Source organism: Oncorhynchus tshawytscha, linkage group LG09 (genome assembly GCF_018296145.1).
Source record: "Oncorhynchus tshawytscha isolate Ot180627B linkage group LG09, Otsh_v2.0, whole genome shotgun sequence".
In the NCBI taxonomy this organism is placed as follows: domain Eukaryota; kingdom Metazoa; phylum Chordata; class Actinopteri; order Salmoniformes; family Salmonidae; genus Oncorhynchus; species Oncorhynchus tshawytscha.
The window spans coordinates 78,120,380-78,141,702 of NC_056437.1; the positions used below are offsets into that span (position 1 = coordinate 78,120,380).

General features: G+C 43.7%; 1 protein-coding gene across 3 annotated transcripts in view; it reads right to left on the minus strand.

Annotated features, from left to right (window-relative positions):
- Nucleotides 1–21,323, minus strand: part of LOC112258775 (serine/threonine-protein kinase WNK4) — an 82,316-nt gene that overhangs the window by 4,341 nt on the left and 56,652 nt on the right. For 2 of the 3 annotated variants that reach the window (XM_042327505.1, XM_042327506.1), the window contains 12 exons: nucleotides 16,901–16,989; nucleotides 15,915–16,134; nucleotides 15,344–15,758; nucleotides 13,843–14,042; nucleotides 13,212–13,282; nucleotides 12,552–12,596; nucleotides 12,004–12,130; nucleotides 11,713–11,829; nucleotides 9,624–9,797; nucleotides 6,343–6,397; nucleotides 4,548–4,679; nucleotides 69–964 (listed from right to left, as the gene is read on the minus strand). In XM_042327505.1, coding sequence (XP_042183439.1) covers nucleotides 69–964; nucleotides 4,548–4,679; nucleotides 6,343–6,397; nucleotides 9,624–9,797; nucleotides 11,713–11,829; nucleotides 12,004–12,130; nucleotides 12,552–12,596; nucleotides 13,212–13,282; nucleotides 13,843–14,042; nucleotides 15,344–15,758; nucleotides 15,915–16,134; nucleotides 16,901–16,989 — 2,541 coding nt within the window. The remainder of the gene's footprint in view (nucleotides 1–68; nucleotides 965–4,547; nucleotides 4,680–6,342; nucleotides 6,398–9,623; nucleotides 9,798–11,712; nucleotides 11,830–12,003; nucleotides 12,131–12,551; nucleotides 12,597–13,211; nucleotides 13,283–13,842; nucleotides 14,043–15,343; nucleotides 15,759–15,914; nucleotides 16,135–16,900; nucleotides 16,990–21,323) is intronic. The other variant, XM_042327507.1, reaches the window with a different exon arrangement.

Here is a 21,323-nt window from a genome sequence, read left to right on the forward strand (position 1 = left end):
AAGCAAATTCATATCCTACAGTATACACGTCTTCATGTATATGAGCACATATTTATTAAGTGACTCACGGTGCTCTGTGGGCTGTCTGGAGCTGAGGAGGAGGGGGAGCTGGTGATAGAGGTGGAGGCTGAGCTGTCTGTCTGCTCCTGGAACCCCACCCTGGGCCCCAGCTGGCAATACATCTGGGGACTCGCCCTGGATCCTGGAGGAGAGAGGCTGGAGCCAGCTTGCCTGAAAGCAGTCCCATCCACTAGCCCGCCAGGCTGGGGTGACCCTGGGGCTACGTTGGTTTTCAACAGGCTCTGTTGGTGCAGAGCCTGGGTGTCTGCATACTGCTGGTACATGTCCAGATACTGGCCTGCTGTTATTTTGCCCTGGGGTTGGTAGGGGCTCTCCCCTGGCATCAGCTGGGGAGGGCAAAACATGGAGGGGTGGTAGGAGCCAGACTGGGCTGGGTTCAGACCGCTGGGCATGGAGGTGGGGGGCATGAAGGACTGGGCCACGCTCATGGCCAGGGACAACACATTGGCCAATGAAAAGAGGGGCTGGTTGTGGCTGTTTGGGGGCCACATGCCTGGGTTCGCCTGCTGTTGAGCTGGAGGGGTAGGCTGGGGGGTACTGACCACTACCTCACCGCTCAGAGGTAACATTTCACCCCTCTGCTGCTGCCCTGGGGTGGCCGGCTTGGCCGGGGAGGAGGAAGGGGATGGGGAAGAGGAGGAGAGGTTGGAGTTGCTTAGGACCCGGTGGAGGGTCTCGGGGATGAAGGGGGCGCTGGAGGGCATTGAGGAGTTCTTGGTGACAGGGTAAGGGAAGGGGAAGTGGGTGTTGTGGACATAGGGATGCTTGGGGTACTGCTGGGGCAGGGGAGGCAGCTGATTGAGGGGCATCACGGGGGGCACGGCCTCGGGGTGGGAATACTGGGGGTAATGGGAAGCAGGCGGGTGGAAGGTCTGGGAAGAACCTGGAAGACACATAAGGAATATTGGGGTTAGACCAGTGGTTCTTAACCTGGGTTCGATCGAACCCCAGGGGTTCGGTGAGTCAGTCTCAGGGGTTCAGCGGAGGTCAAGACACACATTCGACTCATATGATTCGTGATGACACGCCCCGCTTGGCCATCATTGGCTGCAGGTGATCACGCTACATTGCTTGGCCTATCTGTGCTGCAGGGAATTTGGTGCTCTCAGTAGTCGACTTGTGACTGTCGTGATGGTACGTCTTGTGATTTCTTAATATTTTAATCCCTTCATACTTACTATGTCGAGCAAAAAAAGAAAGTGGTCGGACGAATATGTACAATATGGATTCACATGTATAACGGAACGTGATGGGAGTCAGCGTCCTAACTGCCTGATTTGCAATGCCAAGTTGAGCAATTCTAGTCTAGCACCGGCAAAACTAAGAACACTTCCTTAAGCTGCATGGAGATGGAAAATACAAGAACACAACGCTCGCTGAATTCAAGGTGAAGAGAGCCAGATTCGATGAAAAGGCTACTCTACCTTTTCTCGGCTTTGTACCCATCAACAAACCGATCCTCACAGCATCGTACGAAGTTGCTTACCTGATCGCAAAGCAGGGCAAACCACACACCATTGGTGAAACACACACCAGCTGTGTTGAAGATGGCGAATATCATGCTGGGAAAAGAGGCTGAAGTTAAGTTATCCCAAATTCTTCTGTCAAATGACACCATCAGCGACAGAATAGAGGACATGAGCAAAGACATCTTGGCTCAAGTAGTTGCAGATCTGATTTCAAGCCCGGCAAAATTCAGCCTTCAACTCGACGAGACCACAGACGTTTCCAATCTAAGCCAGCTTGCTGTATTCGTGCGCTATGTGAAAGACGACGTGATAAAGGAAGATGTTTTATTTTGTAAGCCTCTTACAACAACAACTAAGGCAGCCGATGTGAAGAAACCTGTGGATGACTTCTTCAAAGACAACAATCTTTCGTGGGATATGGTTTCTGCAGTTTGTTCGGATGGAGCTCCAGTCATGCTGGGAAAAAAGTCTGGTTTTGGTGCGCTAGTGAAAGCCGATGCACCACACATCATTGTTACGCATTGTATTCTGCACAGGCATGCGTTGGCAACAAAAACCTTGCCTCCAAAACTGGCAGAAGTATTAAAAATGGTAGTGGAATGCGTGAACTATGTGCGAACTAGTGCTCTGGGGCACCGCATCTTCAGTGAGCTGTGCAAAGAAATGGGCTCTGAATTCGAGGTACTTCTGTACCATTCTAACGTTCGGTGGTTATCCCGGGGACAGGTGCTGAATCGTGTTTTTGCCGTGCGTGTGGAATTAGCCCTGTTTTTGCAAGAGCACCAACATTGTCATGCAGATTGCTTCAAAAATTCTGAGTTCATTCTCATTTTAGCGTACGTGGCTGATATCTTCGCAGCTCTCAATCATCTCAATCAAAAGATGCAGGGCGGTGGAGTCAACATCATGGAAGCGGAGGAAAACCTGAAGGCTTTTCAAAAAAAGCTACCATTATGGAAACGACGAACAGAGAACGATAACTTCACAAACTTTCCCCTGCTGGACGACTGTGTAAGTAGGATCGAAGATGTATCTGGAATCGGAGACATTTCTGTACCCGCGGAACTGAAGCAAGCAATTGCCACGCACTTAGATGAGCTTGCAAAGTCTCGACGGATACTTCCCTACAAGAGAGTCATATCCAGCATGGGTGAGACAGCCGTTCACGTTTAGTGTTGAGACAACAGATGTCAATGATGAATACCTCGATGAAATCATTGAAATTCAGCAGAGCCAGGTTCAACAGCAACTCTTCAGAACAACAACGCTTTCAACGTTTTTGTGTCAACAAATGGTAACGTACCCTGTTATTGCTAAGAAAGCTCTGGAGATTTTCATAACGTTTGTTACAACATATCTTTGTGAGCAAATCCTTTTGGAGGCTGGACATAAAAACAAAGAAAAGGAACAGACTTTGTTGTGAAAATGACATGAGAGACATGACATCATGAGACATGAGAGTGGCACTTGCCAAGGTGAAGCCGCACATTTCTGAACTGGTCTCTGAAAGGCAACAGCAGAAGTCATACTGATTTGCAGTAAATATTCATTTGTTTTTGTGTGAAAATCATGTTTTGATGATTTTGTTCTTTGAACACAGTGATGTTGATGCACGGTTCATTTTGTGCACCAGTCAAATATATACCTATATGTTTTGAATTTGAAAAAAATCATATTTTATTTTTCCAATTAAGAAGGGTTCGGTGAATGCGCATATGAAACTGGTGGGGTTCAGTACCTCCAACAAGGTTAAGAACCACTGGGTTAGACTCATAAGTAAGGGCAACAATCTGACTTATGACTGGTTGAATAGGTTCCATCCACAAACAGAATAAAGACCTGTTCTAAAGAGTTTATGTTACTTAGACAGCATTCCCTTCTGCCTAGCACCACATCTAAAGTAACCAATCAGTCATTTACAACATAAATCAAACTGGACCACATGAGGAAAGACCTATTTTAACTCAGATACAGATACAGTGACACAGTATTGGTTACATTCGCTTTTCCTCTCACAAATGTAGATTCTTCCTTCCTTTTTCAATCTTACCAATGGACAGAGGTATAATTCTGCAGCACAACTTCAGCTCAGTTAAGCACAGGTTCCCATGAAATCATGGCAGACAAAAGGAAATTTGACTCGCCCAGAGTGTCAAAAGTAATTACAGAAAACAAAAATAAACAAAAGCTAAAATGTGTCAATGATGGATGGATTATGTAACTCACTTAACTTGTCTTTCACATTGCAGCTGCATATAAACCTCACACCTGTTAAAAGAGACTGAATGGCAACTCTAAGTAGAGCTGAGACAGAGAGGGAAAATCCCCACTGTATCGGTCAGTAAACATTCTGAGAGAGCAACTGGAAGGGGGGAGGAGAGAGAGAGAGAATGAGAGAATAAGAGAGGGCATTCAGGCCTGAACCGTCCTCCCTCTGGGTGGTTGAGGTAAATACCCAGGGGACCCTGCTGTAGGGTGAACTCAGACTGAGGTGCCTGAGAGGAGGAAGTGACGCACAGTGCTGGCTGATAGCACTCTGCTCTACAGTAAACCTGAACACTAGAGGTGAGTGGGTGTGTCTAAGTGGGGATACCAGTTCTTCGAATAACCTTATGCCCATATAGAGTATCACATGTTTTGACTCCAATTGCCAGACGGCCTATTGTTTCTAATGGACATCTTCTTTCCTTCTTATTCTGCCTATCTCAATGCCCGATTGGTAAACATATATATACTTTGGCAATATCAAAGTATATCAACACCACTGCTCAGACTACTACTGTAATAAGCATTCAGAGTCTAAGACTCAAAGTCTGATGTCCGAGGGGGAAAAAACAGTGTTTGTTGTTTGCAGTAACTTTTTTGTTATTGTAACATCCCAAACGGACGTGGCAGTTTCACCTATTAAGGATTTCAGCTATAAATGAAAGGTTTTTGTTTCTGTGGTTGATGGTGAGCAGCCAGACAGTTTTTCTGGGGTTGGAGTGTGGTACGTACTTGACGTGGTCTGGAAGGACTGAGAGCGGAGGGGACGAACAGAAGGGACTGCCTTTGGGTCGATGTAGAAGTCTCCAACAGGCGCCACAGGAGACGAACCTCGGAGCTGAGCAACGCTGCCCTCAGCAAAGTCTGGCACAGAGAGACAAATAAACCCTTAAACATGCGCAGATACACCAAAGTGACATTGATCATACCGTATCGATGTGTTTGTGGGGACTGATGACAAATCTATATGTGATGGACACTGGTCACTGTGCTGCTTAGGTTACCAATTCAACTCAGTTGATTGATTGATTGATTTTATTACCAGGTTAAAAAAGTACATATACACACAGTACATACATTTACAAACGTGACAGGGATAGTGCAATAAATCAGATAATTATTTCCATTATGGCCCCTAAAGTACAATGTGCAAAAACATTATAGTTACAGACATACAGTGCCTATAGAAAGTCTACATCCCCTTGGATTTCTTCACATTGTGTTACAAAGTGGGATTAAAATGGATTTTATTGTCATTTGTTGTCAACGATCTACACAAAATACTCTGTAATGTCAAAGTGGAAGAAAAATTCTAACATTTGTCAAAGATTAATGAACTATAAAACACTCATATACTGTACCTTGATTAGTATTCACTCCCCTGAGTGTTGCTACATGTTAGAAACACCTTTGGCAATGATTACAGCTGTGAGTCTTCATGGGTAAGTCTCATATGAGCTTTGCACACATGTATTGTGAAATATTTGCCAATTATTTATTTTCAAAATTCTTCAAGCTCTGTCAAGGGTGTTGGGGATCATGACTAGACAGCAATGTTCAAGTTTTGCCATAGATTGTCAAGCAGATTTAAGTCAAAACTGTAACTTGGCCACTCAGGAACATTCACTGTCTTCTTTGTAAGCAACTTCAGTGCAGATTTTTTTTGTATTGTAGGTTATTGTCCTGTAAAGCAGGTTTTCCTGTGCTTAGCTCTATCCCATTTTATTCATCCTGAAAAACTCCCCAGTCTTTGCCGATGTCAAGCATACCCATACGATGATGCAGCCACCACCATGCTTGAAAATAAGGAGGTAGTTGCTCAGTGATGTGTTGTGTTGGATATGCCCCAAACATAAGGCTTTGCATTTAGGCCAAAAATTGTAGCCCTGTGTTGTGGTTTCTTTGCAGTATTACTTTAGAGGTATGTTGCATACATCTGCATGTTTTGGAATATTTGTATTCTGTATATTTGTATTCTTTTCACTCTGTTATTTAGGTCATTATTGTAGAGTCACTACAATGTTGTTGATCCATCTTCAGTTTTCTCCCAACACAGCCATTGAACTGTAGTCGTCGCTGTAAAATCATCAACGTTTTGATTTGTTATTGTTACCCATCTACCAATCACTGCCCTTCTTTATGAGGCGTTCGAAAAGCTCCCTGGTCTTTGTAGTTGAATCTGTGGTTGAAATTCAATACCTGACTGAGGGACCTTACAGATGTTGTATGTATGGGGGACAGAGGAAGGGGTAGTCTAAACTGAGGGGGTAAATACTTATGCAACGACTACATTTTAGTTATTAAACTTTTTCTAATTTGAAGAAATGTGTAGAATTTTCTTTTCGCTTTGAAATGAGAGTATTTTGTGTAGATCAATGACAAAAACATACAATTAAATCTATTTCAATCCCACCTTGTAACGCAACAAAATGTGAAAGAAGTTCAAGGGGGTGCAGAACTTTCTATAGGACTATAGAAACATACATCTATACATATATTGCACACACACACAGGGAATCTTCCTTACCGGGCAAAGATGAAGAGGAATGTGTGCGTTCCAGTCCATGCACATGTAAGTTTGGCTGAAATACAATCACAAAGCAAGTCAACCAATCAACTGTTAAAATCACTCCATGTCATATGCTGTCTTGCTGCAGAGGATTGCCATGCACTTGCTTTTGTTGTTAAGTTGTTCTAAAGATCAGGGGCAAATAACCCAGGGCCTTAAAGTTGTTGTTCATTGTAAGTGGGACCAACAAGTGCACAACTTACAAAACAACAACAGACAAAACCAACCATCTGCCTCAGGGGTGCATATCTCTGGTCTTTGAGTTCTCCAGTCGTGCTGATTAGATTTTTCACCAGGCAGTTGATTGATGTTACTGACTGGCTGGAGAGTGCAAATACCTCCTTTCCCAGATAGAAATCAATCCCATTGTTAAATTCAAGACAAAAATCAGGACTGTGGCCCTCAAGGACTGGAGGTGTGCACCACTTACAGTGGGGAGAACAAGTATTTGATAACCTGCAAAATCGGCAGTGTTTCCTACTTACAAAGCATGTAGAAGTCTGTCATTTTTATCATAGGTACACTTCAACTGTGAGAGACGGAATCTAAAACAAAAATCCAGAAAATCACATTGTATGATTTTTAAGTAATTCATTTGCATTTTATTGCATGACATAAGTATTTGATACATCAGAAAAGCAGAACTTAATATTTGGTACAGAAACTGTTGTTTGCAATTACAGAGATCATACGTTTCCTGTAGTTCTTGACCAGGTTTGCACACACTGCAGCAGGGATTTTGGCCCACTCCTCCATACAGACCTTCTCCAGATCCTTTAGGTTTTGGGGCTGTCGCTGGGCAATACGGACTTTCAGCTCCATCCAAAGATTTTCGATTGGGTTCAGGTCTGGAGACTGGCTAGGCCACTCCAGGACCTTGAGATGCTTCTTACGGAGCCACTCCTTAGTTGCCCTGGCTGTGTGTTTCGGGTCATTGTCATGCTGGAAGACCCAGCCACGACCCATCTTCAATGCTCTTACTGAGGGCAGGAGGTTGTTGTCCAAGATCCCTTGATACATGGCCCCATCCATCCTCCCCTCAATACGGTGCAGTTGTCCTGTCCCCTTTGCAGAAAAGCATCCCCAAAGAATGATGTTTCCACCTCCATGCTTCACGGTTGGGATGGTGTTCTTGGGGTTGTACTCATCCTTTTTCTTCCTCCAAACATGGCGAGTGGAGTTTAGACCAAAAAGCTCTATTTTTGTCTCATCAGACCACATGACATTCTCCCATTCCTCCTCTGGATCATCCAGATGGTCATTGGCAAACTTCAGACGGGCCTGGACATGCGCTGGCTTGAGCAGGGGGACCTTGCGTGCGCTGCAGGATTTTAATCCATGGCGGCGTAGTATGTTACTAATGGTTTTCTTTGAGACTGTGGTCCCAGCTCTCTTCAGGTCATTGACCAGGTCCTGCCGTGTAGTTCTGGGCTGATCCCTCATCTTCCTCATGATCATTGATGCCCCGCGAGGTGAGATCTTGCATGGAGCCCCAGACCGAGGGTGATTGACCGTCATCTTGACCTTCTTCCATTTTCTAATAATTGCGCCAACAGTTGTTGCCTTCTCACCAAGCTGCTTGCCTATTGTCCTGTAGCCCATCCCAGCCTTGGGCAGGTCTACAATTTTATCCCGGATGTCTCTACACAGCTCTCTAGTCTTGGCCATTGTGGAGAGGTTGGAGTCTGATTGAGTGTGTAGACAGGTGTCTTTTATATAGGTAACGAGTTCAAACAGGTGCAGTTAATACAGGTAATGAGTGGAGAACAGGAGGGCTTCTTAAAGAAAAACTAACAGGTCTGTGAGAGCCGGAATTCTTACTGGTCGGTAGGTGATCAAATACTTATGTCATGCAATAAAATGCTAATTAATTACTTAAAAATCATACAATGTGATTTTATGGATTTTTGTTTTAGATTCCGTCTCTCACAGTTGAAGTGTACCTATGATAAACATTACAGACCTCTACATGCTTTGTAAGTAGGAAAACCTGCAAAATCGGCAGTGTATCAAATACTTGTTCTCCACACTGTGTATACACTGAACAAAAATATAAATGCAACATGTAAAGTGTTGGTCCCATGTTTCATGAGTTGAAATAAAAGATCCCACAAATGTTTCATATGCACAAAAAGATTTTTCTCTAAAATGTTGTGCACAAATTTGTTAATTTCCCTGTTAGTGAGCATTTCTCCTTTGCCAAGATAATCCATCCACCTGACAGGTGTGGCGTATCAAGAAGCTGATTAAACAACATGATCATTACACAGGTGCACCTTGTGCTGGGGACATTAAAAGGCCACTCTAAAATGTGCAGTTTGGTCACACAACACAATGCCACAGATGTCTCAAGTTTTGAGCGAGCGTGCAGTTGGCATGCTGACTGCAGGAATGTCCAACAGAGCTGTTGCCAGAGAATTTCATGTTCATTTCTCTACCATAAGCCGCCTCCAATGTTGTTTTAGTGAATTTGGCTGTACATCCAACCGGCCTCACAACCAGACCACAAGTAAGCACACCAGCTCAGAACTGCCACATCTGGCTTCTTCACCTGCGGGATCATCTGAGGAGGGGGAGGGGTGGTGCTGAGGACTATTCCTGTCTGTAACAAAGCCCTTTTGTTGGGAAAAAGTCATTCTGATTGGCTGGGACTGGCTCCCAAGTGGGTGGCCCTATGCCCTCCCAGGCTCACCCCTGCCCAGTCATGTGAAATCAATAGATTAAGTCCTAATGAATTTATTTCTAGTGACTGATTTCCTTATATGAACCCAAACTCAGTAAAATCTTAGAAATTGTTGCATTCATGTTGCATTTATGGTTTTGTTCAGTATAGATGGTTGGTTATGTAACTATTTTGTAACTATTGGTTTTGTAACCATGCCAACAATGGGCAGCATATTAACAGTATTTCTACTTGCACATCATCATATGCACATCTATCACTCCAGTATTAATTTGCTAAAATTGTAATTACTTCACTACTATGGACTATTTATTGCCTTACCTCCTCACGCCATTTGCACACACTGTATATAGACTTTTTCTATTGTGTTATTGACTGTACGTTTGTTTATTCCATGTGTACTCTGTGTTGTTGTTTGTGTCGCACTGCTTTACTTTATCTTGTCCAGGTCGCAGTTTTAAATGAGAGCCTACTTGGTTAAATAAAGGTGAAATAAAAATAATAAAAACCTGACATCGTGGCACTGAACAATGATGTATATTTCTATGGCACTGACCTGCGAGGCGGACAGGGTGCCCACTTCGCTGAGGTAGGGGTAGAGCTGGTGGGCAGCGTCCCCCAGACTCAGGGGCTCGCCCCTCCTCATCAGGGCCTCTGCACGCTTGATGATGTCACGCATGCGGTAGATGAAGCCCTCCTGCTCGGAGGGAAGGATGAACTCATTGTGGACCTGAGGGAGTTAAATCAATCAGTCAATCAATCAGTAAATGAATAATTCAATCAATAAAACAGATATGAGTGAGGGAACAGTTAGATGTGACAGATTTGACGATTGAGACAAACACGGACACAGATGGACAAAGTTAGGGAAGAAAGAGAGGAAGATTTTGAACGCGAGTCAACAATCATCTTCGCTTGTTGTTGACAGGATTTCATAACAGACACCCACTTAGCTAGCCCTGAAACATGGCTGTAGACTCCTAGCCACTGTAGGAGTCTATAGCCATGTGTCAGGGCAACAACTTAGGCAGATGGCTATTGGAGCAGTGAGTCGATAGCTTTCATACACACTAGTTTTGAAACTAGTTTCGCAGGTCTTGAAATTCCAAGTGCATTGTACAGGTAACTGCCAAAATAAAGTGGAACATCAACATAAAGTGTCTTAATAGGGTGTTGTGCCACCATTCTGCCATAAGAAATTAAATAATTTGGTGTTTTGTTGATGGTAGTGGAAAACACACTCGGACACCGCTCCAGAATCTCCCATAAGTGTTCAATTGGGTTGAGATGTAAGGGAGTGCGTAACTGGTGGCAGGGAAGTCAGGCGCAGGAGAGCAAAACTGGGTAATCAACGGAGAAGTTTTATTCATAAAACCACCGGAAACCAGAAAAACAAACAAATGGGTACAAAACCCGTTGCGCACTAGAGAAAACGTGCACCTGAGAAAACATGCACATGCACTTACAATACACAATCCCACACAAAGACTTGGGGGGGAAGAGAGGGTTAAATATACAACAAGTAATTGAGGTAATTGAAACCAGGTGTGAGGAAAAACAAGACAAAACACATGGAAAATTAAAAGTGGATCGATGATGGCTAGAAGACCGGCGACGCCGAACACTGCCCGAACAAGGAAAGGACCCGACCTCGGCGTAAGTCGTGACATGAGATCTGGTGAATGAGACAGCCTATGGTTTACAGTGTTTTCATGCTCATCAAACCATTCAGTGACCACTCGTGCCCTGTGGATAGGGGCATTGTCATCCTATGGGGCATAGCCATGCTAGCCAAAATAATGGCCTGCCCAGCATTTTTGTACATGACCTTAAGCATGATGGGATGTTAATTGCTTAATTAACTCAAGACCCACACCTGTGTGGAAGCACCTAATTTTAGTATACTTTGTATCCCTCATTTGAAGTGTTTCCATTATTTGGGCAGTTAATTTTGCTTATGGAACCAAAAAAAGGTATAATACAAGTAATTTATCTCGTTTCAAGACATTTTTCAAGATATGTTATATTATTTCATATTAAGGTAAAATATCTTGGAAAATATCTTCAAGTAAAATAAATTACTTGTATTAAGCCTTTTATAGGTTAAAATATGCAATCTGCCAATGATGTTAGAATTTCCCTTGGTGTGAATTATCACTCAATATAAGATATTTCGGCTTGTTTAGATTTAACTTTTTGCATTGCACCAATGCAAAATTGTTCTCTGCAGTCTTTTTCAGCTTGTTTTAATCCCATCAACTCCATGATGTGAGCAACTGCTATGAAGTTTTAAGAACTAGGGAAATGTTCCCCTATAACTGGGGCATATTCAATCATAACCGTTAACCATGCGTTCCCAGGGCCAAGGCCAAACAACATTCTTTCCAAAACTGTGAGAGATCTTGCTGGAATCCATGGTCAGTTTCACTTTCTTACACAGTAAACACTATTTCATTGATTGGATAATTAGATGTTATATTCTCAAGGAGCAAGCACAGTGTTCTTCTGTGTTCTCTGGGAAGTTATGGTTCTGCTTGAAAATCGGCCAATGTTTTATAACATTGGATGAGATTACAGTAGCTCAGTGGATAAGAATTGGTTGAGTTGAAGATACGCGCATGCACGCACACACACAGCGCACTCACCATGACAGCAGCAATGTCCTCCGGGTTGTCTCCGTCCAGATCAAACTTAAAGGTCACCATCTTACTGTTGTGAGTCTGGAGCTGACACTCCACGACCCGGTCCACTTTGTCAGACAACTGGAAGGACAGGAGAAAAACAAGTGTTTATCCACTCAGAACACGTAGCCACTTGACAAGACCAAGGATGACTTGGATTGCAATCCTCTTTGTATGTGATTAATTCATTACAACTGCTAACTGACAGACAGACAGACAGAGAGACAGAGAAATACACAGACAGACATTCCATACCCCAGTGATTCGTAAGCGTGAGCGTGCTCTCCTCCTGAAGAGCTTGGTACCGGTACGTTTGTTGGCACTCTTTTCTGATAGGCCCTCATTGCCATCACTCAAGCCTGACGTCACATCAGAGGCATAGCTGTGGGGATAATCAGGAAGTGGGTTATGACAACTGACCAGGAGATGTAACACTGTGTCCTTTTGTTATTGATAATACTAACTATTGCTATAAGAACACCTACACTACTACCACCACTACAAAAATGTTAACTACTAGCACTTGCAGTACCAATACAACTACTACTACTACTACTACTGAAAGTACAACAACAACTACTACTACTACTAATGTCTACTTCTAATCTTATTTATACTACACAACTAATAATGAACTGGTTATTATTAATGAGGCTGCAGTGTATGACCAAACAAACCCCTGAGAGTCTTCTAACTCCTATTAAAAGGTTATTTCCATCCCACCCAGCTCCCAGAAGGAAAAGCCTATTAAGACCATTGACCTTCTACCCCGAGACCATTATGGATTACAGTCAGAAAGGCACCTGAAGGGAAGGAAGTGCTCTGATGCCTCTTGCTCCACTCTCGTTCTAATTGCACACAGGAAATGGAGTGATTGGGGGACGAGGGCAGGGGGAGGATGGGGGAGAGAGAGAGTGTGTGTGTGTGTGTGTGTGTTAGGTGAGTCACACAGGAGAAAGGGAAGCACACTCCAATGGAGCGCTTTAAACAGACATTCACATGACATCATTCATCAAAGTGTTGTTCGCCACGTCAGACTCGCTGTCTATTTCCCATGGGGATAGAGAACCACACACAGGCTCTATAAAAGATCGCCTTCAAGTTCACACACACCTGTCCTGTTTTAATGGATACTACCATAATTGTGTGTTAACTGCACGGATATCCACCCATTAGACAGATAAGTAGTCCATTTTAGTTGTATTTATTTATTTAATTTAACCTTTATTTAACTAGATAAAAGCAGCAAAGTGCTTGTATAGTGGTTGTATACTTCTATAGAACATTTGAAATGTTTGTTCCTTTGTTGGGCCTTTGTTGTCTTGAATGCAACACTGCCATACACACATCACATTATATTTAGATGCTGGCCATAAGGTGTGTGGTGCAGGCCTTTGCCTTTCTTTATACCCTTTCTTTATACCCTCATCATGGAAGAGGGGTTCTACATGTGTTTGGGTTACCTGTCGACAGGAGAAGAGAAACCACTGGCGTTTCCTGACTGGGGCATGATAGTGTTGGATACAGCGATACTCTGGGGGAGGGACAGAGGGTCAGAATAGCCTGTTGAGGTAGGGTGCTAAAATTACACACTCATGGCTTATCCACTCATCACTCTAATCATAAACACATATCCCCGCTATATAACTAGTAGGGCCCAGAAACTTTCCTGGTAAGGTGTTGTGTAAGAGTCCTAACTGGATATAACACATTTTATAAACTGGCTGGTATGAGCCGTGAATGCTGATTGGCTGACAGCCATGGTATATCAGACCGTATACCATGGGTATGACAAAACATTTATTTTGTACTGCTTTAATTACATTGGTAACCAGTTTATAATAGCAATAAGGTACCTCGGTGGTTTGTGATATATGGCCAATATACTATGGCTAAGGGCGGTGTCCAGGCACTCCGCGTTGCGTTGTGCATAAAAACAGCCCGTAGCCGTGGTATATTGGCCATATACCACACCCCCCGGGCCTTATTGCTTAAATATAACAGTTATAAGAAGTTATGATAATTAATATTTGGACTGTTGAGCTCTACATCCATAGAAATATAAACCTCAAGACCTTCATACAGGCTACCTACCGAGGGGAAGCGGAGAGCCGGGATTGGTGGAGCGTCAGGGGGAGGAGCCTTGATGGCCAGGGCCTCGATATGAGGGATCTCCAGGGGCAACGGAACAGGAGTGATGGAGGAAGGGGCGGAGTTAATAGGAGGCTGGAGAGGGGAATCCCCGGGATCCTGGAAGCCAGAAGAGCTCAGGTAGCCGTCCATCTCGCAGTCGGCTGCCATGGAGACATGGTTAAAGGAAGGGAAGTGGGAGGGAAGAGACAGACAGGCGTTAACTCTTCTTTATGTCATGTACCCCTGACTGTGTTCAACATATACTGTAAAGGATATGTCTTGTCTGGAAATAATGTATACTCAATGCTTCTTTTTATTTTTTAATGAAAGAAAAATCCTAACATGGCCTGAGGGAGGGTCCTTTTTGGGCTCCACTAACAGGCACCGTGAGGGATGGCTACATTGATTAGCAGGGCTCGAGGGTAACCACAACAAATGGACAGAGGCACAACTGCAAAAGATTAGCCTACTTAAGAGATATATAAAAAAAACACATGGGATCTACACAGGGCTATGTAGCATGTGCCCTAGGCAAAGTCTGTTGAGCCAACAGTTTCCAATACACGCTCCACTGATACCCCACTGATACCCCTTTAGCTGTACAGATATAAGGAAACGTGTGGGCCCATGCACACACATACACACACAGTGCAACTGTGATACTGTAATACGGAATCCAGGGCATGAGCATGTGAACAATGAATGTTTGAAGCATGTTTTGGCTAAACCTTCCACATATATCAGCGAGTATGTGCCTCAGGTACTAATCTTGAAGGTTGTGTGAATAGGGTATCTGTGTTCTATATCTTGAAGGTTGTGTGAATAGGGTATCTGTGTTCTATATCTTGAAGGTTGTGTGAATAGGGTATCTGTGTTCTATATCTTGAAGGTTGTGTGAATAGGGTATCTGTGTTCTATATCTTGAAGGTTGTGTGAATAGGGTATCTGTGTTCTATATCTTGAAGGTTGTGTGAATAGGGTATCTGTGTTCTATATCTTGAAGGTTGTGTGAATAGGGTATCTGTGTTCTATATCTTGAAGGTTGTGTGAATAGGGTATCTGTGTTCTATATCTTGTTTACGGTAAACTTGTGGACCATGCTTATCTATCTGTGTCATGCTTATAGGCCAGGCCAATGCACTTTGCATGTTGCCAAGACATGAGAAGGCTCGACTGTACATGCTGTCTGTGGGCAAATGTGTAGCTTCAGGAGCTCAGCTACGAAGTGACACAAGGTTGGGATAAATGTCTCTGCTATATATAACCATGTGATTGCACTATAGTGCAGCGGATCTCAAACCTCTCCTCAGGGACCCCCAGCCACTCCAGAGCTAGCACACCTGATTCAACTTGTTAACGAATAATCAAGCCCTTGAATAGATTAATCAGTTGATCTAGTTCATGTCCGAGGGTCCCCGAAGGAGAGGTTTGAGAACCACTGCTATTGTGAGTGTATCCTCACATGTGGCAGAGGAGTAGCTGGCGTGTCTGATGTTGTAGTGCAGCCGCTGGTCTGCCTCCTGCTCCTCCGTCTCTGCTGTGAAGCTGGCGTTTATCCCCGAATCCACCGAGCCGTTAGCCACGGACATCACCGGCCTCGACACGGTCGGAGTGGGCAGAGTCTGGTCAGGGGGTGACGAGACAGGGGCGGGGTTGGGCGGTTTGATGGGAAGTGCTATTTGAGGTTTGGGGGTGGGCGGTTCTGGCTCGGGGGCCAACTCTGGTTCTTCCTCAATGACAGTTTCCTGTTGTTGGCGCAAGGCCTCCTCGGCTATCCGGCGCTGCTTCTCCCGCTGCCGCTTGATGGCGGTGGCGCGGTCCCGGATGGCTTTGGCCACCAGCTTGTAGTCTGCCTCACAGACGAAGCCCAGCACCACCTAGGGGGAGGGGAGGGGGGAGAGGATGAGGGAGAGGGAAGGAAAGGGGGTGGTGAGGGAGAAGATTAGGAAGAGGGAGGGTGAGAGCAATCAGTGAACTTGACACTTGAGATCCACAAAATATGAAAGGGGTACGGAAATCCATCAACAACCCACCATCTCCTGGGCCACCTCCTCGGGTACATCCTTGTAGAGTTCAAACAGGAACTCGATGGCGTTGTTGTCCTTGTACTTCCCATGCAGCTTCTTGGTGTCATCCATACGCAGCCACAGCTTCAGGCCAGACTTCACCGTGTCATCCTCCTCCGCCAGCTCAACATGGACGCCATTGTTCTCCTTGAAGAAGGTGTGTTCCAGCAGGTCTTGGATGGTGTACCTGGAGAGGCCACTGTTTTCTTAGTTCTATAATCCATTGAATTGAATATTACTGTATTTTCTCAGTCTGTTCTTTTTATAGTCATTAACTAAACATAAAAACAACAGTATTTTACTATAGGTGGGTGGATGTGGTGAGTCAGACTCTGTGCCACTTTAGACTATTGACACACAGCCAAAGGAGAGAGATTGATAGGTGTGTAATGTAATGTGCCCCTATTTAACAGCAGGTCAGGTATCATCTCATTGGTACCCCATGGGGCCTGAAACCTGACACCATTAACGATGGTCGATGTGTGTCACCCTGTTCCCTCGCCATAGTAATGTGGCAACATTTGAATTATGTATGTCTGAAGTTGTTTCTCACTGTTATTTTTAGCTCACAACATCATTCGATGCTTTGAAAGAGAATGAGAAATTAGAAAAGCTAATTTAATCATAAAACTGTTTTCGTCAGGGCATTTACACAGTTGTTGGCTGAGACTGATACAATTTATTTTGTTCCAATGTCAGTGCCCTTAGATTAATGTTGGAGAGAGAGCGACAAAGGGTCTAGACAAACTAGCCTGACAGGTATAATATCCTTTGTCTAGGAGGAACAAATCTGTCTGCCTAATGTTTGCACACATTAAGAATACACAGACACACACACACACACTTCAACCTAGAATCTATCCAACATTTGATACCACCCCCCCGCAGTGCCAGACTGAAAGCGGATGTCTGAAGTAAGGTGAGTAAAGAGAATTCCTATCTGATTACTCTACCTCTGGTCTGTATTTATGCGGATGCATCCCTCTATGATCTCTTTCAACTCAGGGACTTTTACTTTGAAGAAGCTGTCCGGCTTAATTCCCTGTGAGGAGAAAGAAGGAGGGGAAAAGAGGAACGGTTAGATATGTCACCGACATCATTCACTAAACCATTTGGGAGAGGAGAGGACTGACGCAGGCAGAAGGACACCTGAAGCGGAGTATGTGAGCAGAGTGGAGTTGGAACAGAGCGGTGAGTGGAGCGTGCCCAATTTGACTGGAGCGAGATTCCCAAAGGCTGGAGCTTCGGCCTTCGCGCCCGCTCCAGTAGAGCTCACTTCACGAGCTCGAGGCATGCCCGGCCCAGCATGCATTTGTAGTCTACTTGGGTGCTGCTATAACCCCTTGCTTTAGCTACTGTCATGGAGTTCCCTAAATATTTTAATAAAGAAACACACAGGTGCAAAATCAAGGTGACTTACAAAGATGAAGACCAAGAGCAAGAGAGGGAGTGTGGTGATGTAGTGTCCACAACTAAAGAATCATTGTGGAATCTGAAAATACACATTTCCCGAAAGCATGATGGTGTAGGCTACTTACTACATGCATATGCTAAAAGAAAGGAATGAGGCGGATAGCTAATTAAGTGTGTCACTGTAGCAAAGTACTTCTAAACAAAAAATCTGATCTCTTAAAAGATTCCTTAATTTTTGTTTTATTATCTATACAATAGGCCATAATTGATTTTGTCCCAATAGGCCTGGCATATTCCAACTCTCAAGGAATTTTCTGTTTTGATTGAGACCGTATACCACGGGTATGACAAAACATTAATTTTTACTGCTCTAATTACATTGGTAACCTGTTTATAATAGTGATAAGGCAACTCTGGGGTTTGTGGTAGAAGACCAACATACCACGGCTAAGGGCTGTATCCAGGCACTCCGCGTTGCATCATGCATAAGAACAGTCCTTAGCCATGGAATATTGGCCATATACCACACCCCCTCAGGCCTTATTGCTTAAGTAAGTCACAGCCTATATAGGCAATTTATAGAATATAATTATTTAATACAACGAAATGTTGTTTAAATGCTGAGCTCTTAATGTCCCTGACTCCCTACCAGCCTAGTGTGTCACATTCGCAAATGCTTCACAATTTATTTCTTTGTTGCTATAGCCTTGAAATAATTGAAATAATACAGCCTAAATAATCCTTTTTGTTCCTTCTTAGTCTCCCTGTCTGGCGCCTGACCTATTTAGTGTTAATATGCTGTTTAGTATGACATGTAGCCTATTTGAAATGATGAGCGCTTCTTACATTCACCTTCTCATTCAAATCAAATCAAATGTATTGCTCCCATACACGTGTTTAGCAGATGTTATTGCGGGCGTAGTGAAATGCTTGCATAAGGTTTGGTTTCAATACTTCAAAACCAAATGGTAGGTCCATGTAGCCACAAAAATAGATGGGTGTTGGTTAAATTGTGATTTTAATGAATGGAGCGAATTTGGATAGGCAGGTTTTTTCTTCTGTAAGCGCATAGAGGTTTTTAGTGGAGCGGTTGGAAAGGACGTGGAGTGCCGAAGCGGTGCTCTGCTCCATGAGCGGGATAGCCAACCGCTCCACTCCGCTCACCTACTCTGTCCTGAAGGAGCCAGGGTGATACGGGAGTGAGGGACAATGTGGAGATTATTCCCTAGTCTGCCCTACACCACTATGATGGATGGAATACTTTAAAAGTGTGTCTCTATGCTTCAGAGACACAGTAGATGTACATCCTCTATTCACATTGGTAGTTCTCCCGGGGAGAATACCATTAAAAATGAAATATATATATTATAAATGTCTAAATGGAGTTAAAGGTTTCATTGTTATCAGTAACTTTAGGTCGTGATGTCATTGGTAACAGTTGCCCGAACACCCTGCCCAGGGGCACAATGTCAAAAAACAGGGTGTTCCCGTCAGAGACATTCTCTGTGGGCCATCGTCATAGAGTTCAGACATAACGGAGGATGGCTATGCACACAAACAAACACGAACAAACGCACCAACACACACACAAAGAGGGTTCGACTGTGTCCAAACCCATTCACTGTTTGGTTTCTGTCTGGATTCTACGGCCTGTTAGAACTAAAGGTTGAATGTGGTGAGAGAGTGGTGGTGTGTGTCAGAGTATTGCGGTGCTAGCCTGTTAGCTAATGGTTTTGTACACAAACACTCAGGTCATGATACATAATGTCCAAACCCATCCAGAGCATGCAGGTCTGTGTGGGTGCAGAGCACTGAGTACTAACTACCATGTGGTTTCCTAAAGGGCAGTCAGCTCATAGCTCATGTTTATTTGGTTTAGACACAAATGTTCAGTGAAATAATACAAAATGTACAAAACCATGTAGGAGGATAGTGATGGGAATAACAGGTGTCCATACAGTAGCTGTCGTGACCAGATACAAATAGAGTGAGACTTCCTATGGGGCTGTTAGCTAATAGCTAACGTAGCGTGAGCATGAATACCAAGCAGCAGTCATAGTACTACATAGTAGCCTTAGCCTGTGTGGCGGTCAATACAATGACTGGGTCACACAGGTAAATGGGATACTTTCTATAATGCTGTGTGTTAATGCTTAGAGGTGATGCATGGCCAATATGCTCTTTAGGTTTATGAGGTAACTATCACCAGACACAGCACAGGGAGATCAGGTAGGGTGAGAGAAACAACCAACAGGGTGTCCTACTGAACAATCTGCATGAACAAACACATTCACACACGATAAAGCCAATGTCACACACAGAACCACACGCGTATACAGACATGGCCACATCACTAGACCACAGGTCTTTTCAGTGAAAGGATGGGAAACATGGTGTGGGTGGAAAGAAGATAAACGCTTCAAGAGGTATTACCACAAGAAACGATTGAGTCATTCTCCCCTTTGAAGCTTCATGAACAGAACACACAAGTCTAGCAGAGGAGATGAACACATTTCATTGAGGTGATAAGACTCCCCGACAGAGGAAAATACCACCATTTCACAGTCTGTCGCCTCCATGTCCTCCACATTAAACAAGGCCTGGAGGGTCAAGGTCTGGAGTTCCTGAGCGGAAAAGCAAGGTAAACCTCCTCCGTGTAAAATGTACGAGGAGGAAACAACAAGATGACGGCTAACGAGATGCGAAATGGGAAGCCTGGTCCGCGTTCATCACACACACACAGACACACACAGACACAGAAATCGTTTAACACAGAGCACAGAGGGTGAGCGGAGTTGATCACAAGGTTTTCAGCAAAAGGAACCTGTCCGCACAAAGTGAGTGATGTAATGCAGCTTGTTTTTATTACATAACTCCTCAAAAAAAGACTATAAAAACGAGGTGAGATTATATTGGATTAAAGAACACAGTGGCAAATTTGTGGAGGAACTTTAAGTTGCTCAACCGGTTCCATGTGACGAATAGTGTGAAATACGTAGCAGTAAAAATAAAAAATTGGAGACCAGTGTGATTTGAAAAATGTGTTTTTTCCCCCAGTGGTGACGACAGTGGCCCCAAATGCTTCTATTTTCCCACTAAAGTGAGGGGAGGCAGCAGGACTTACTAATGGAAAATGGACTCTATCGAATTCTCTGGTGTTATCCGAGCAGATAATTACAGCGTTTAACTACGTCAGAGAAAAGGGAAGGGAAAAGACATAATAACAAAACAAACAAGACATTCTAAGTAACAAAAATTGAGAAATAAAAAAGCTAAATGGTGTCCGTCTTAATGGCTGATATGAAAACCATCTGAAGACATGAGTAAACTCTTCAGTCTTTAGAGAGGCTTAGGGAGGAGTCACAGAGCCTGCTCTGTACAGTGGCTTTTGTTGGTCGGTGACATTAGCCTCTAACACAAACAAACAGTGACCTTGTGTAATGAGATGAAAAGACCCCATTTTCCATTGTGCTATAGCTTCTTGACTTCTAGCACTCAGAAAGCCCTTTGAAAAATGGCTTGATGTGGATGCTTTAATCTTCTCACGTAAAATAAATAAATGACGATCAAATTGAAAATGTTTCCCATGGAAATACTATGACTTGATGACTGAAGTTTTATGAGCAGACCAATGCAAAGTTATTGCACTTCTGGCCTTTTTAATACAAAGCTTACAGGCTGGCTCCCTGCTGCTAAAACAAGGGTATAATGCTAGTGGTTCTGAGAACAAAACTAGAGTAAGGCTGGCTCCCTGCTGCTAAAACAAGGGTATAATGCTAGTGGTTCTGAGAACAAAACTAGAGTAATTGATTTTCTGGATTTTTTTTTCAAATTTTGTCTGTCATACTTGAAGTGTACCTATGATGAAAATTACAGGCCTCTCTCATCTTTTTAAGTGGGAGAACTTGCACAATTGGTGGCTGACTAAATACTTTTTTGCCCAACTGTACATGTATGAAATAT